Source organism: Hemibagrus wyckioides, linkage group LG12 (assembly GCF_019097595.1).
Source record: "Hemibagrus wyckioides isolate EC202008001 linkage group LG12, SWU_Hwy_1.0, whole genome shotgun sequence".
Classification (NCBI taxonomy): domain Eukaryota; kingdom Metazoa; phylum Chordata; class Actinopteri; order Siluriformes; family Bagridae; genus Hemibagrus; species Hemibagrus wyckioides.
In genome coordinates this window covers 15,221,388-15,235,449 of record NC_080721.1, presented here as the reverse complement: position 1 = coordinate 15,235,449, position 14,062 = coordinate 15,221,388, and the positions used below count along the sequence as shown (strand labels likewise).

The window sequence follows — 14,062 nt, the reverse complement described above, 5'->3', positions numbered from 1 at the left end:
TTCATGAGTTTGTCAAAAGGGAGTAATAAGATTTTAAAATTCTACAAGTTAGGTCAGGAAAATTTCTCTCTCTCTCTCTCTCTCTCTCCATTATGTCACCATGGTTAAGAGTGGTACTTTCATTTTTGTTCATTTGTAAGACCCCAGTTCAGCACATCGCTAACATACTTTGCAAATGGCAAGAAAATAAAACGCAATAAAAATAAAGAGACCACACATATTATAATTAAAGGCTTATGAGGGTTTCATCACAATCTCATAACTGGGACACACAAATAAAATAAAATGGCTCCTCAACTTCTTGACAATGTGACTGTTCCTAATTCCTCTTAATGTCTGCAACAAGAAAAAAGCAATGGAATTTTTACTTTGCATTCTTTATTTAAGTGGGTCAATAATAACAACAATATATAACTGTTTTTACAAGACCCCATAATTATTTAAATATAGGCCTCTATCAAACGGTTGCCCAATCAGCTTAGGTTAACCTAAAAAAAATTGTTAATGAAATATAGTGACTCAAAATGTGGGCTACCAAAAGGTTGCACAGAACATTAAAGGACATAACATCTAACATCAACATAACTTCTCAACTTTCCCAAAAGGATTTTTTAAAAATAAAGTTTTCGTGTTTTAAATGTCAGGATCTTCTGGAAGGTAGAGGGACCTGCTGCAATTTCATTCCAAGACAAATCAAAAGAAGAGTTGTATGGATGTGGATGGAAAGTTTGCTTTAATTTGAGCACTAAAATGGACATCAGCACTGTATTCATTCTACATCTAAATTAGTTGCACTGTTGAAACACCAGTGAAAACCCAGGTATTTTATTCAACTGTGGAAGGACGTTTACACTTAAAATGATGCCTCAGGCTTTGCTAAGGAGCTAACTATGATTCAACCAATCACTTCCTGTGTCAGAGGTTATTTATGTAAATATCTGTATCAATAATGTATTTGTGGAACAATTTACAAATGTATTTATTTCTTTTTTTTATTTTAAGTAGGGTTGCACGATTATTACAAAAATCATAATTGTTGATTATTCCATTGAAATTGTAATTGCGATTATTAATTACGATCACAATTTACATTAAATGGTGTTTTGAATAGCTTTAGCATTGTTTGAAGCAACTGCATGCCATATTATATATATAGTTGACAACATTCTTCCTGAAAAACATTTACTACTTAAGACTCAAATGTCAACTATGCATTTAAATAAAAATTAAAACAAAAAATATGCATGGTATAAATAATGTTATTCTAAAAATAAAATTAATTTATGAATCTAGACTAATCTAATATGCAGGGAGGGAATGACGTATCCTGTTTATCATTCAGTCATTTTTTTTTACATTAAAGTTTGTTAAAACATTTCATAGAACTGAGAATTTCAATCAAACCATGACCCAGAAAAACCACTGGACACTCTTTTGAATCACCCCAAATGGTTTCCTTTATTTGACCTCTAACTTCCTCTTCCTGTTTTGATTTAAATAAGAAGAACAAGCAGACAATATCATCATGATCTCTCATGCTGTTTCTGAGAGACATGCAAAACATATAAACTTCTTTTAAAATATAGATGAAGTCTATTATGATTTCCGTGGACTAAAGGTATTTTTCCCCCATTTCAATTCATTTGTTAAAAGTCACATGTAAAGAAGTGTTATCAGAAACCGGTTTTCATTACAATCTACTATAACATCCATTAATTTTTGAACATTAATATTTTGCCTGTGTTATAAAGGTGTATTTATATTTCCTATATACATAGTTTAATTGAACTTTACCCGATTGCAGAAAGTTTTGCTTGTGATTGATAATCGACTCGATGAATTCAGTTAGGAAGGTCCCAAAATGATTCGTTCAAACGAATCGATTCTTTAGTGAATCACTGGTTCAGATGAGCCGAGTGTCATGGCCGCTCAGGTGAAGGCTCTGGTGAGCACTAAGTGGTTAGCCGAGGCGATCAAAAAGAAATGCGTGGGACCGAGTTTGCGGATTCTGGATGCCTCGTGGTACTTACCGAAACTGAACCGGAATGCCCGTGAGGAGTTCACGCAGCGCCACATCCCAGGCGCGTCGTTCTTCGACATCGACGAGTGCTGCGACAGGGCGTCCCCGTTTGATCACATGCTGCCCGGGGACAGCGAGTTCGCCGACTACGTGGGAGAGCTGGGCGTCGGTAACGACACGCACGTGGTCGTGTACGACTGCAGCGACTTCGGCTCGTTCGCGGCGCCGCGCGTGTGGTGGATGTTCCGCTTCTTCGGTCACCGCTCCGTGTCCGTGCTGAACGGCGGGATGAAGAACTGGCTGCACGAGGGTCATCCGGTCACTGACGTGTACTCCACACCGGCGCGCGCGGAGTTCCGGGCCCAGGGGAACGCGGCGTGGGTCAAAACGTACGAAGACGTTCTGCAGAACCTCACTGACCGGAAGTTCCAACTCGTAGACGCGAGAGTGGAGGGACGCTTCCGGGGGCTCGAGCCTGAACCGCGCGAAGGTAAACACTGTAGTAATAATTAATAACCGCGTTATAATTAACATTAAAGTATTATTTTATTAGAAATGCTGTTTTAATTACGAAGTCTCTGTTATTAGAAGAGTGCATGGATTAACTTTAGATAATTAACTATAAAAATATCTTAAATAAATAGAAGTACACCTCTCTGTCTGTGTCTGTCTGTCTGTCTCTCTCTCTCTCTCTGTCTGTCTGTCTGTCTGTCTGTCTCTCTCTCTCTGTCTGTCTGTCTGTCTGTCTCTCTCTCTGTCTGTTTGTCTCTGTCTGTCTGTCTCTCTCTCTCTCTCAGGCACAGAACCCGGTCACATCCCTGGCAGCATCAACATGCCCTTTCCTTCCTTTCTGGATTCCTCTGGTCTGGAGCGTCCAGTGGAGGAGCTGATGGAGATGTTCCAAGTTGCAGGCGTCGACCTTCAGCAGCCCTTCTGTGTGACGTGTGGTTCGGGGGTGACGGCGTGCCACATCACGCTCGCAGCACACCTGTGTGGACACCCGGGCGTGTATCTGTATGACGGCTCGTGGTCCGAGTGGTTCTCCAGGGCGGCACCGGAGCACATCGTCTCAGAGGGGAAAGGCAAACAACAGTGAGAGACAAAATAATGAAAGATCAGAAAGCTGGAGTGCAGAATGTGAAAGTGCACTTTAAACTAGTTCATTCAGTGCCTCGTGTATTGCTTTCGACTGTGTTTATAATTCAGAAGAATATAAATGGTTAAGATTCATGTTACTGATTTTATATCTCTTCGCTAGGTCTATGAACTTAATGATTTTAATTAAGCTGTAGTTCACAGAGTGCACTACATACTGAAAGGTTTAAAATCCTACACCTGAGTAAACTCTAGCTTTGCTAATGCGCTAATCTGTTGTTGTTTACAATAACTAACATAAGAAAACTGTTTTCTTCTTATCATTTGTATCATATAAGCAGCATTAATAGTCATACATTTTAATTAGGAAATTCATTATTTTTTGAAATTAATTATGTTCAAGCAAATAAAGAGTAAAACTATACATACAGACTATATGTTTACTCATACCCAATTTTTTCTTTATACGGGATAATACAATATCATGAGTGAATGTAGTGTATGTAAGTGACACATCTCCTGCTTCATCATCATGACTGTGTCCCAGAATGCACTTCTCTGGTACTTACTGCTGATCCACATCATGACTTTTGCTGCTGGATATCATTACTCCAGGGCTTTATTCTAAATCCCAAACACACCAGTCTTTATTTTATATACAAAAACAAACACAATGACAAATTCATTATCTTGGGTGAAGGGAACAATGTTTAATAGTCAATAATAATAATAAATAAACTGAACAAGAACTATTACATGCACAGTGAACCTCCATCACTTTCAGGTTTAGGTTCTAACATTGAAGACACCCTAAAATATTTCCATACAGCATGTGACATGAGCATTTGACCATTAGGCTTCTTAGTATCAGGAAAGGTTTGAACAGGAAAGGTTTCCTCAGGATGCTGTGTGTGAAGCTGCAGAGTTTTGAGGTTCTGCAGGTTCTCCTGCTGTAAGTTTCCCTTTACACAGATTCACAAGGCTTCTTGAGGCTGGAGTCATGACTCTGGGTGACAGATACCCGGCAAGATCTTTGTGACCTGACCTTTTTTTTGCGCTTTTCTTTTGGCTTTCAGCATACCCACCTGCCAATAGTCCTTCACTCCCATGCAGTCTTCCTCTGCCCAGGAGCCCACCCTGACCAGCTGTTCACTTCTACTTGCTAACATTTTGGGACAATGACTGCCTGTTTCACTCAGCAGCTCCAAGACACCTGCTGGAGGTGGCTGCTTGCACACCAATGCTACGCGGGAGCAGTTCATCATTTGACCATCAGATGGGACAACGGAACAGGTCCAGTTCCACAAAACCTTCCAATCAGTAGTCCAACACCTTAACCACTGCGCTACCACTTCCTTCAGCCACAACCATAATCCAATGTTGAACTTTTCTTTCTGTATTTTACAGTTATTAAAGATCTTAATGCTTCAGCATACCAAGACATTTTGGACAATTTCATGCTCTTTGTGGGAACAGTTTGGGGATGACCCCTTCCTGTTCCAACATGACTGCACACCAGTGACCAAAGCAAGGTCCATAAAGACATGGATGAGTGAGTTTGGTGTGGAGGAACTTGACTGTCCTGCACAGAGTCCTGACCTCAACCCCATAGAACACCTTTGGGATGAATTAGAGTGGAGGCTGTGAGCCAGACCTTCTCGTCCATCATCAGTGCCTGACCTCACAAATGTGCTTCTAGAGGAACGGTCAAAAATTCCCATAAACACACTCCTAAACCTTGTGGAAAGCCTTCCCAGAAGAGCTGGAGCTGTTAAAGGGGGACAACCCTTAAACCCTTCAGATTAAGAATGGGATGTCATTAAAGTTCATGTCCATGTGAAGGCAGATGTCCCAAAACTGTGTGTGTGTGTGTATACATATATATATATACACACACACACACATATGTATGTATGTATATATGTGTGTATATATATATATATATATATATATATATATATATATATATATATATATGTATATATATATATATATATATATATATATATATATACACACATATATACATACATACATATGTGTGTGTGTGTGTATATATATATATGTATATTTATGACCACCTGCCTAATATTATGTAAACAGCCCTAACCTGTTGAGTCATGGACTCCACTAGATCCCTGAAGGTGTGCTGTGGTATCTGGCACCAAGATGTTAGCAGCAAATCCTTTAAGTCCAGATGCTGGATTGGATTGAGATCTGAAAGTAGAGTTCTTGATTAATCTGCAAGGGGAAATCTGCAGTGTCAAAAGACAGAATGGGATTTAATTGCAGAAAGCTTTAATTGTGGCAAAGTTATGGTCAAAAAACAGGTAAAGGTCAGATGATGTACAAACATGGTCAGTGTGTGAACATCCAGATATCAAAAAACAGAGAAACAACACAGGATTAAAGAAAACGTTTTTCTTGGCAGAATCTTCCAGTGGGTTTTTCTGGGACACTTGGGTTGGTACTTTGATGGAGGACTAATTTCACATCGACATGCCCACTGAAAAAATAAAAACATGATAATTTGTAATGAGAACACAAAGAGGAATTAATTGAGATTTTGTGATCCTAAAAGAAACTTCTGAATTCTGAGTAGGAAATCTTTATCATTTACTGCAAAGCTAATGAAAAAAGTAAAACATTATATTATTGTATTAGAAAGTAATTTGAAGTGCAAAATAAATTTGTCACTTTGCTGCTAAGACAGAGTGTTAATTATACACAAGAATATAATGTGTATGTAATATTTGTGATATGAATGCAATTAGAATGAATGTTTTAAAGCATTAATTAAATGAGAAAAAAAATATGAATAAGAATATGATGCAAAACGATGTTTGAGAAGAACATTTTTCTGTCAACTGTAAAACATATATGTTTAAAAATATTAGCAACATATGATTACTGTGCTAATTACACTATAATGCACTTGTTTTATATTTTAGGTGCTTTATTGGATATAATTGTAGAGAATCTTTGTTCATTCACTCAGGCATAAGCTGCTTCCTCATTCTCTGTGAATCCACTTTTAACAGCTGCTTGAATGCTCTTCATCTCTTCTGGAGAAGCAGCAGGGAGAATGGCGAGCAACTCTTTATCAATCTTCTCCAGTCTTGCATCACTCTTCCCTTCAAACTCTTTCTTGTTCTTGAGGACAAGAGCTAAGATGGCTCTCTGAGCCCCATCACAGGAGTTCCGTAACTGCTCCACCTCTGACTGAAACTCTGGCTTTTCCTTGTCCATGGCCATCAGTTTTCCCAGAGAGCTGACACGATCCATGAGGTGCTTGGTGGACACCTCAGTGTAGGTTGTAGAGATCATGTTGACAAGGCTGGCGATGTTAGAGGCTTGAAAGGCTTGATTGTAGAGCAGATCTTTGGAGAAGAGCTTTGCATTATAGGAAAGTTTCTGTCTCTTCTCAGATGTGGAGACAAAATCTTTAAGGGTTCTGTTCAGGCTGATTTTCACAATGTTGGACACCGTCTGAAAGAAGTGTACCATCTTCTCCCACTGCTCCTTCACTCTCCCCATGGCATCCATACCCTTAACCAGCATTTGTATAGTGGTGTTAAAATCTATCTCTTTGACCTCACAGTTCCTCATGGTGATCAGGATTTCAGTCAGCTCCTTTTGGTTCTTCTCCATGTTCTCTACACTCTTCTCATACATCTCTCTGGTTTTGTCCAGTTGAGCACGGCTCTGCTCTATGCGGAACCTGGCGTTCTCTGATGCCCTTTCTGAAGCTTTCCCAGATTTACTTTCTTCTTTGTACATCATTGGTGGTTTGGGAGTCAGAGCAGGAGAATTTGTAACAGCTTTACTTTTGCTGTCGAAACTGCGAGCTGATTCATTCAGTTTTCTGATCCTTTCAATCAACTCCTTTGTTTTGGCTTCATCACATTTCTCCTCTGGTGCATACTTTGCTAGTTCTTCACAGATCTCAATGCCTTTGTTACATAGGTTTAGAGCTTCCTCTTTTGCTGTGCAGTTTGGAAATTCTTCAAAACTCTCCCTGATTCGTTTGAACTGATCTGCCTGGAATTTTGTTTTTGTAATTTTGTGTTTTTGATCATACAGACCTTTCCAGTTAATTGTCTTGTCCTTCACAAACTCTTGAATTTCCTCTGTGCATCTCAGGATTTCTGCAGATTTACTATAAATATTAATTTCATCAAAGCAATCAGCATCAGATTCTGGACCTTTAGTCTGACATTGTCGTATTTTGGATCTCATGGACATTATTCCATGAACAATTGCTGTGAAGCAGTCAGGTATGCCTGCAACCCAATCCATCCCTATCATGTCCCATCCACTGGGTAATGAATCCATTGCACTCTTGTATGTTTCATGTGCTTCTTTCAGTTCTTCTTCCATAGCCTTCATTGCTTTCTCTGAGCGTTTAGTAGCTTCTTCAGATGATTGTTTCCTCAGCTTGGACTCATCCAGTTTCTTCTTGATAGCATCCAGCTCCTCTCCATAAAAGTGCTCAGCATTTACACATGCTTCCAGCAGTTCTTGGATAATGTTGATGACATCAGTGAACCTCTTTTCTGTTGAACTGGCCAGCTCAAGACAGTCATCTGCAATGACACGGATGTTCTCCAACTGGTCAGGGAGGTGGGCTTCAACAACCTCATCATTGCCTTGGAACAGGATCTTCACAGCCGTCTTCATGTAATCTGGAACTGTCATGGTGTGGAGTCTAATCTGATCCATGTTCTTATGGGCCTCATTGAAAGCCCACCAGCCTGAGTTACACACCTGCATGAGGCAGGCACGAAATGAATCTGGGTATCTGATGAACTTGTAGCCACCTTTAGGTGGGTTCTTGTTGATGGAGAAATCAGTTTTGGAGGAGATGAAGACCAGCTCTCCCAGGATGGCTATGGAGAGAGGAGCAGGAACCAGATACTCCTCCTCCTGGTTTGGTTCCTCATCTCCTCAGCTGTGGTGAGGCTTTGATTTTTCTTTGCAATTTGGGAATCCATCACTTCCTTGTTCCTATTAAAAATAAAGTGAAAATGAATGAATTAAGACATGATACCAAATCACCATGAATCTTGGGTGTCAGCAGAGAACAATTTGGGCACTTACAGTGCAAACTATAATAAATAATAATAATAAATAAACTGAACCATGATTCACAGATACAAGAGCTGAGAGCCCTGACTTTTGGTGGGTTTAGATACACACACACAAGGACAACAAACCAATCACTGGTCAGAAAATTAAAAGAAAAGTTAAACAAATAGATAAGTGACTTAGAATGGAATATCATTTCCCCATTCATTTCTTTCATGCCTTGTGGGTAAGCCTGCAGGCAGCTTTTTATAAACTTTATCTTAATAGACTTTTCACCAGCACCACCTGATGAAAAGGTTCCCAGCACCATCACACCTTTTCCTCCATGCTTCACTGTGGTAGAGATGCTTTCACTGTTGTATTTCTTACCAGATCTGTTTCTAGCTTTTCCTCCCAAACAGTTCATTGAGGAAAAAATAACAAGAAAATAGTGGCACAAGACGTCTTAGGATTGCATTTGTTCAATTTTTGCTAATTTTCCTACACGATTTGTTAAGATCATTAAAGCTTAATTTTTTTATTTCACAGGATTGTACATGAATGTGTTATTCACAGCATAACCCACTATAGCTGAATACATAAAAATGGCTAATGGCTAATTTAAAAAATTATATTGTAGCATTATTGTAATTTATTCTGTAATTATCCAGGAGGAGGACAGCAACACACACACACACACACAGACATATACTGTATATTGAGAACAGCATCCCTCTTCCTACCTTGATTTCTGCCCCAAACCCGAAAGTCCCTGAATATTTATTTACCTTCTCCATTTCACTCACCCATCTCTGATTACTCTGACATTCTAGCTTAAAATGAGCTCATACATCACACGACTGACTGCAAACGAGTTTAAAAGGAAATAAATAGGCATAACAAAAATGTTGAGGTGATGTTGAGGTAAAGGCTCAGAAAATAGTATCTAAAGCTCTTCTTTAGATGGTATAAGCTAAATCCTAAAGATGATATGGTCTTGTTGAAGTTTTTTTTTTTCTAAACAAGATCCTGCAGGATTGCTCGGCAACACAAGGTTAATAATTCATTTGCAATTCAGGTTTATGTTGTTGCATAGTTTAACATTACATGGTCTAAAGCCACTGTATTATGTGAAGATGAACGGTGTTTAAATGCTAGAATACACTCACAGTGTGCTGCAGTACTGCTAATAAATCATGACCCTAAGTGTCATCTCTATTCCAGAAACATAAGCTGACTGGACAGTGATTCAGCCTTTCTGAAGCTGTAGTGAACACTGATTTTTTTTACCAGCTTTACTATAAATGAATAATGGAAATAAAAGGATATTGAAATAACAAGGGATACAGCACATAACATTAAAATTACTGTGTAACTTCTAGAGACTGCAGGAGATGCAGGATTGTGCTCATGAACACAGCTGAGGCCGTTCTCATGCCACTAAAAGGCACCATCTCCTCCCTGAATGAAGTCTATCAGGCACTTATTGAGACAGATGTAAATCCTCTTATTGCACAATGCTCCAAACTATTACTACATCAGACAGCAAAAAGTGCAGTCTCATCAGCTCCTCTTTCACACACACACTACAGCACATAAATACAGAGTTCTACAGCGTTATTAAGAATTACATGGCATTTATATCAATGTCAATGTTTTTTTTGCATACCTAAAAACCTTCTTGTATTACATTCATAGAAATTGTACAGAGCGGTGTCTCTCTTCCTACCTGGATATCCTGAAAGTCTTCAGTGAAGGTGTGGAGGATCTCTGTCAGCTCTGCAACCCAAACAGTGCACTGCTCCAAGACTGAAAGCCCCTGTGTATTTATAATATGGAATCTGCCCTCCCCTTTTCACCCTCCCATCTCTGATACTCTCTTAAATAGAGCTCATCTTATAAATCTCACATACCCGACTGTGGTGGGTTAGAAGAGAAATAACAGCAATGGAGGTAAACTTTCACACTTTAATTACAGATCTATCTTTAAGAAACCCTGTGACAAGGTAATCATGTTGCATGCTGTTTTTCTGAGTGCTGTATTCTTTTTATTGTGTTCAAATATGTAATCATTTCAATTCAATCATTCAAACTGGTAAAGTATAATAATAAAATGACTATGACAAATATGAGGAAATAAAGAGGAAAAAAAGAACAATCTTGTTTAAGATTCACAAAATACTATTTTATTGTCAAGGACTGAGATTTTATTTAACATCCTTTTTAATCTATAGATGACTTAGTTAATAAAATCATTTTGTAAGAGATGACAGATGATAATCTTATTTTATGATGACTCAGGTTTGAGTTTCTTTCATTCTAACACTTTCACATTATGTTTCAGAGGAAGATGATCCAGCTTTCTTCACTGGAGTGAGAATTTACAGAGAAATGAATAATAACTCAATTTTTGAAAGGAATTTTCCTTTAAAAAAACTTTTCTCTTGAAGGCTTTTTGATTTTCTGTGTTTTGTTTGTCTCTACAGAGTTGTGCTGAAGAACACAGCTGAGGCTGTTATAATTCCACTGAAAGGTGGCATCTCCTCCCTGAATGAAGTCTGTCAGGCTCTTATCGAGGCAGATGTAGATCCTGTAACTGGGAAATGCTCCAACTACGACTACATCAGACAGCAGATAGTGCAGTCTCATCAGCTCCTGGAGCAGTCAGAACAGGCAGCTAGTTCAGGGTTACAGAGTCTGGATGAAAACTTAGAGAGACTTATACAAGATGAGGGAAAACTCAATCAGGAGATGAATGAAATAAAACAAACCCTAGACAACTTGAGAGAAAAAAAGGAATCAAATAAAATATTACTCATAGAACTTCAGGGAGCTCTGCAGCTGGCCAGGAGAAATCTGAATTCAGCAACACAGACCCTTCAGGCTCAGCAGAAGAGGAAACGTGATGCTGAAATCATCACAGGTGTTGGGGCAGGAGTGATGGTCATTCCCATCATTGGATGGATTGCAGGTGAGAATTACAGCATCTAGATAAAAATAATAACATCTGAGCTGTTACATACATCATCATAACCTTCATGTCTCAGTGTTTGTTCAGACTCTATAATTTGTATTTTCACTGTTCAGGTCCTGCCATGATGATTGGTGGAGCAGTTGAACTGGATCAAGCAAACAAAGCTGTCCAAGTGGCTCAAGAGGAGGTGAGAAGGTCTGAGAATGAGATGAGAAAATATGAACATAAAGTATCTCACTATGAGTCCAGGATTTCCCAGACTGAACCTGACCTCAGTCAGAAAGATGTCAAGCTGAAGCAGATGCATAAAGTAATCCAGAAGGTGAGGAAGCTGATTCAGTCTGTAGCTGAGTTCCAGGAGAAAGTTAGAGGATCCCTCCATCTTCTCAGTATCCTGAGTGGGAGGGTCAGTGTGGGTGAACATCAGACTCGCAGATTCGTTCTCCAGGAGCCTTTAATGGATTTGATGGAGGATGTGATGAAGGCCATAGAGCAGATCACAGGGAAACAGCTCCTCTACAGCTATGACCTTCCAAGACTCATCAATCAGATGAAGGAGAACAACCAACGCCTGGCAGCCCTCTGTGCCTCAGAGAACCAACGACTGGCAGATATACGTGATTTAGAGAACAGCTCTAAGAAGAACACCACATGCTGCTTCTGTTGTTTTAAACAGAAGTTCACTGAATAATGGAAATTCTGGGGCCTGTCAGAGTATTGAAATAAGGATAAAGTATTTAAAACAAATGATGCTTCGGTCATATACAAGAGCATTACATGCCACTAAACATAAGCATAAAATAAATACAGTAAAATTAACCCAGTGTGTGAGCTAGAAGAGAAATAAACCCTGTGACTAGGTAATCATGTTGCATGCTGTTTTTCTGAGTGCTGTATTCTTTTATATTGTGTTTAAATATGTTCTAACATGAACACTTTCATTTAAACTGGAAAAATATAAAAATAAAATGGCTATGAGAAATATGAGGAAATAAAGAGAATAAACAGAACAATCTCGTGTTGACTCACAAAATAGTATTTCAGTGTGAAGGACTGAGATGATTTATTTAACATCCTTTTGATCTATAGATGACCAAGTTAATAAAATCATTCCGTAAGAGATGGCAGATGATGATCTTATGATGACTCAGGTTTGAGTTTTTTTCATTATAACACTTTTACTCTCTGTTTCAGAGGAAGATGATCCAGCTTTCTTTATTGAAATGAGATAAATTACATAATTCACAGAGAAATTATTCATAACAATTAACTCACTTTTAAAGGGAGCTGCATGCAAAAAATCCCATCAGTAAGTATTCTTCAGAGATGAATAAACTAACATAAATTTCCTTAAATTTCCTTGATTTTTACTGTTATTTTTCAATTTATATTTATACTTAACTATCATTAAAATAATCTAATTTTGGTCAAATTAATGTGGAAGGCTGCTGAAAGTTTTTTTTTTATTAAACATAAATAAATAATTCAAATCTTACAAAAAAATTTGTCCCAGATTTCCTGTATGGCAAAGAAGTGTTTTTATTTTACTTTTTATATGTCGATTATTTCATGCTTTACACAGACGAGATTAGAAACCTGATCCATATCTGAACAACTGCAACTGTATGACAGATGAAATTAGAGTTTACATTAATGCACATGTAGAAATACAAATTTCACTCCCTCCCTCTTCCCCACCCCCATTTGTCAGCCAAACCTGACTAAAACATTTCAGCAGCCTTACAACAGTTTCAGAAACACTAACTTTCTTCACACTCACATTATTATGATGAATGTGGATCATTAAAGCACTGGGTGAAACTGGAAGAATATAAATGTATATAAATATTGTGGATTGTAATCACTAGTTCTGATTACTGAGGGGATTAGCTCCACCCTCCCCCAACACCAGGAAACTACCTCCTTAATCACTGAATTTAATATAAAAACATTTTAGAAAAACCCAGCAGATGGCGCTGTAGGACTGGATTTCTCATTAAACATGCCAGGTACTGAGCCTCATCTGTTGGTAAATTTGTGTGTACGATTTTGCATAAGCCAAACCTGACTAAAACATTCCACCAGCCTTACAAGAGTTTCAGAAACACTGACTTTCTTCACACTCACATTATTATGATGAATGTGGATCATTAAAACACTGGGGTGTTTATTTTAACTGCTGGGTTGTACATATTCAGTAGTTTAGATTGGATTGGATTGGATTGGATTGGATTGGATTAGATTAGATTAGATTAGATTCAGCTTTATTGTCACTGCACATGTGGGTACAAGGCAACGAAATACAGTTAACATCTAACCAGAAGTGCAAGATTCAAGAAGCTTTTATTGTCAGTTCAACCACATACAGCTGGCGCAGTACATAGTGAAATGAAACAACGTTTCTCCAGGACCTGGTGCTACATAAACATACAACAACAAGTTCAATGCATTTCGCAGTGCAAATAATTAGCATATATAATAAGTATATAACAATAAATAATTTGCATATATGAACAAACCGCCACTGGGCGGTAGTCATTAAGGCAGGATGCAGTGGAGTTTTTGGTACAGGCACAATGGAGGTGGTCTTAAGGCAGGTGGGCACAATAGCTTGGGCTAGAGACAGGTTGAATAAGTCTGTTAGGACCCCCGCCAGCTCCCCAGCACATGCTCTGAGGACGCGCCCGGGGATACCATCAGGCCCTGCTGCTTTCCTTGCATTGATCCTGCTTAGTACTGCACTGACGTCATTAGTTGAGAATGTGAGTGGCTGGAAGTCTGCTGGGAGCTCGATTTTGATTGCTGGCTCCAGATTATCCCTTTCAAAGCGAGCATAGAAGTTGTTTAGCTCATTGAGAAAGGAGATATCAGTAGACGGTTGTGAAGGGTTGATGGGCCTGTAGTTG

At 38.6% G+C, this 14,062-nt stretch overlaps 2 protein-coding genes and 1 pseudogene across 2 annotated transcripts; 2 read left to right on the top strand and 1 right to left on the bottom strand.

The window, feature by feature from the left end:
* Window positions 1-1,823: 1,823 nt before the first annotated feature.
* mpst (mercaptopyruvate sulfurtransferase) lies at window positions 1,824-3,539 on the top strand. Its single transcript, XM_058405336.1, has 2 exons — window positions 1,824-2,510; window positions 2,818-3,539. The coding sequence occupies exons 1-2, from the start codon at window positions 1,922-1,924 to the stop codon at window positions 3,114-3,116; spliced, it is 888 nt and encodes a 295-aa protein (XP_058261319.1). The 5' UTR covers window positions 1,824-1,921; the 3' UTR covers window positions 3,117-3,539.
* A 1,886-nt stretch (window positions 3,540-5,425) lies between these two features.
* LOC131362473 (uncharacterized) lies at window positions 5,426-8,109 on the bottom strand (annotated as a pseudogene).
* A 1,271-nt stretch (window positions 8,110-9,380) lies between these two features.
* LOC131362474 (uncharacterized) lies at window positions 9,381-12,147 on the top strand. Its single transcript, XM_058404476.1, has 2 exons — window positions 9,381-11,153; window positions 11,270-12,147. Exons 1-2 carry the CDS (start codon window positions 10,934-10,936, stop codon window positions 11,845-11,847), a joined length of 798 nt encoding a protein of 265 aa, XP_058260459.1. The 5' UTR covers window positions 9,381-10,933; the 3' UTR covers window positions 11,848-12,147.
* The last annotated feature ends 1,915 nt before the right edge of the window (window positions 12,148-14,062 follow it).

Bases quoted from the DNA above. Each gene is read 5' to 3' on its own strand.
- LOC131362474 (XM_058404476.1), top strand. From the start codon at position 10,934: ATGAATGAAATAAAACAAACCCTAGACAACTTGAGAGAAAAAAAGGAA. The intron at 11,154-11,269 runs GTGAGAATTACA...TTCACTGTTCAG, and splicing joins CATCATTGGATGGATTGCAG to GTCCTGCCATGATGATTGGT.
- mpst (XM_058405336.1), top strand. From the start codon at position 1,922: ATGGCCGCTCAGGTGAAGGCTCTGGTGAGCACTAAGTGGTTAGCCGAG. The intron at 2,511-2,817 runs GTAAACACTGTA...TCTCTCTCTCAG, and splicing joins CGAGCCTGAACCGCGCGAAG to GCACAGAACCCGGTCACATC.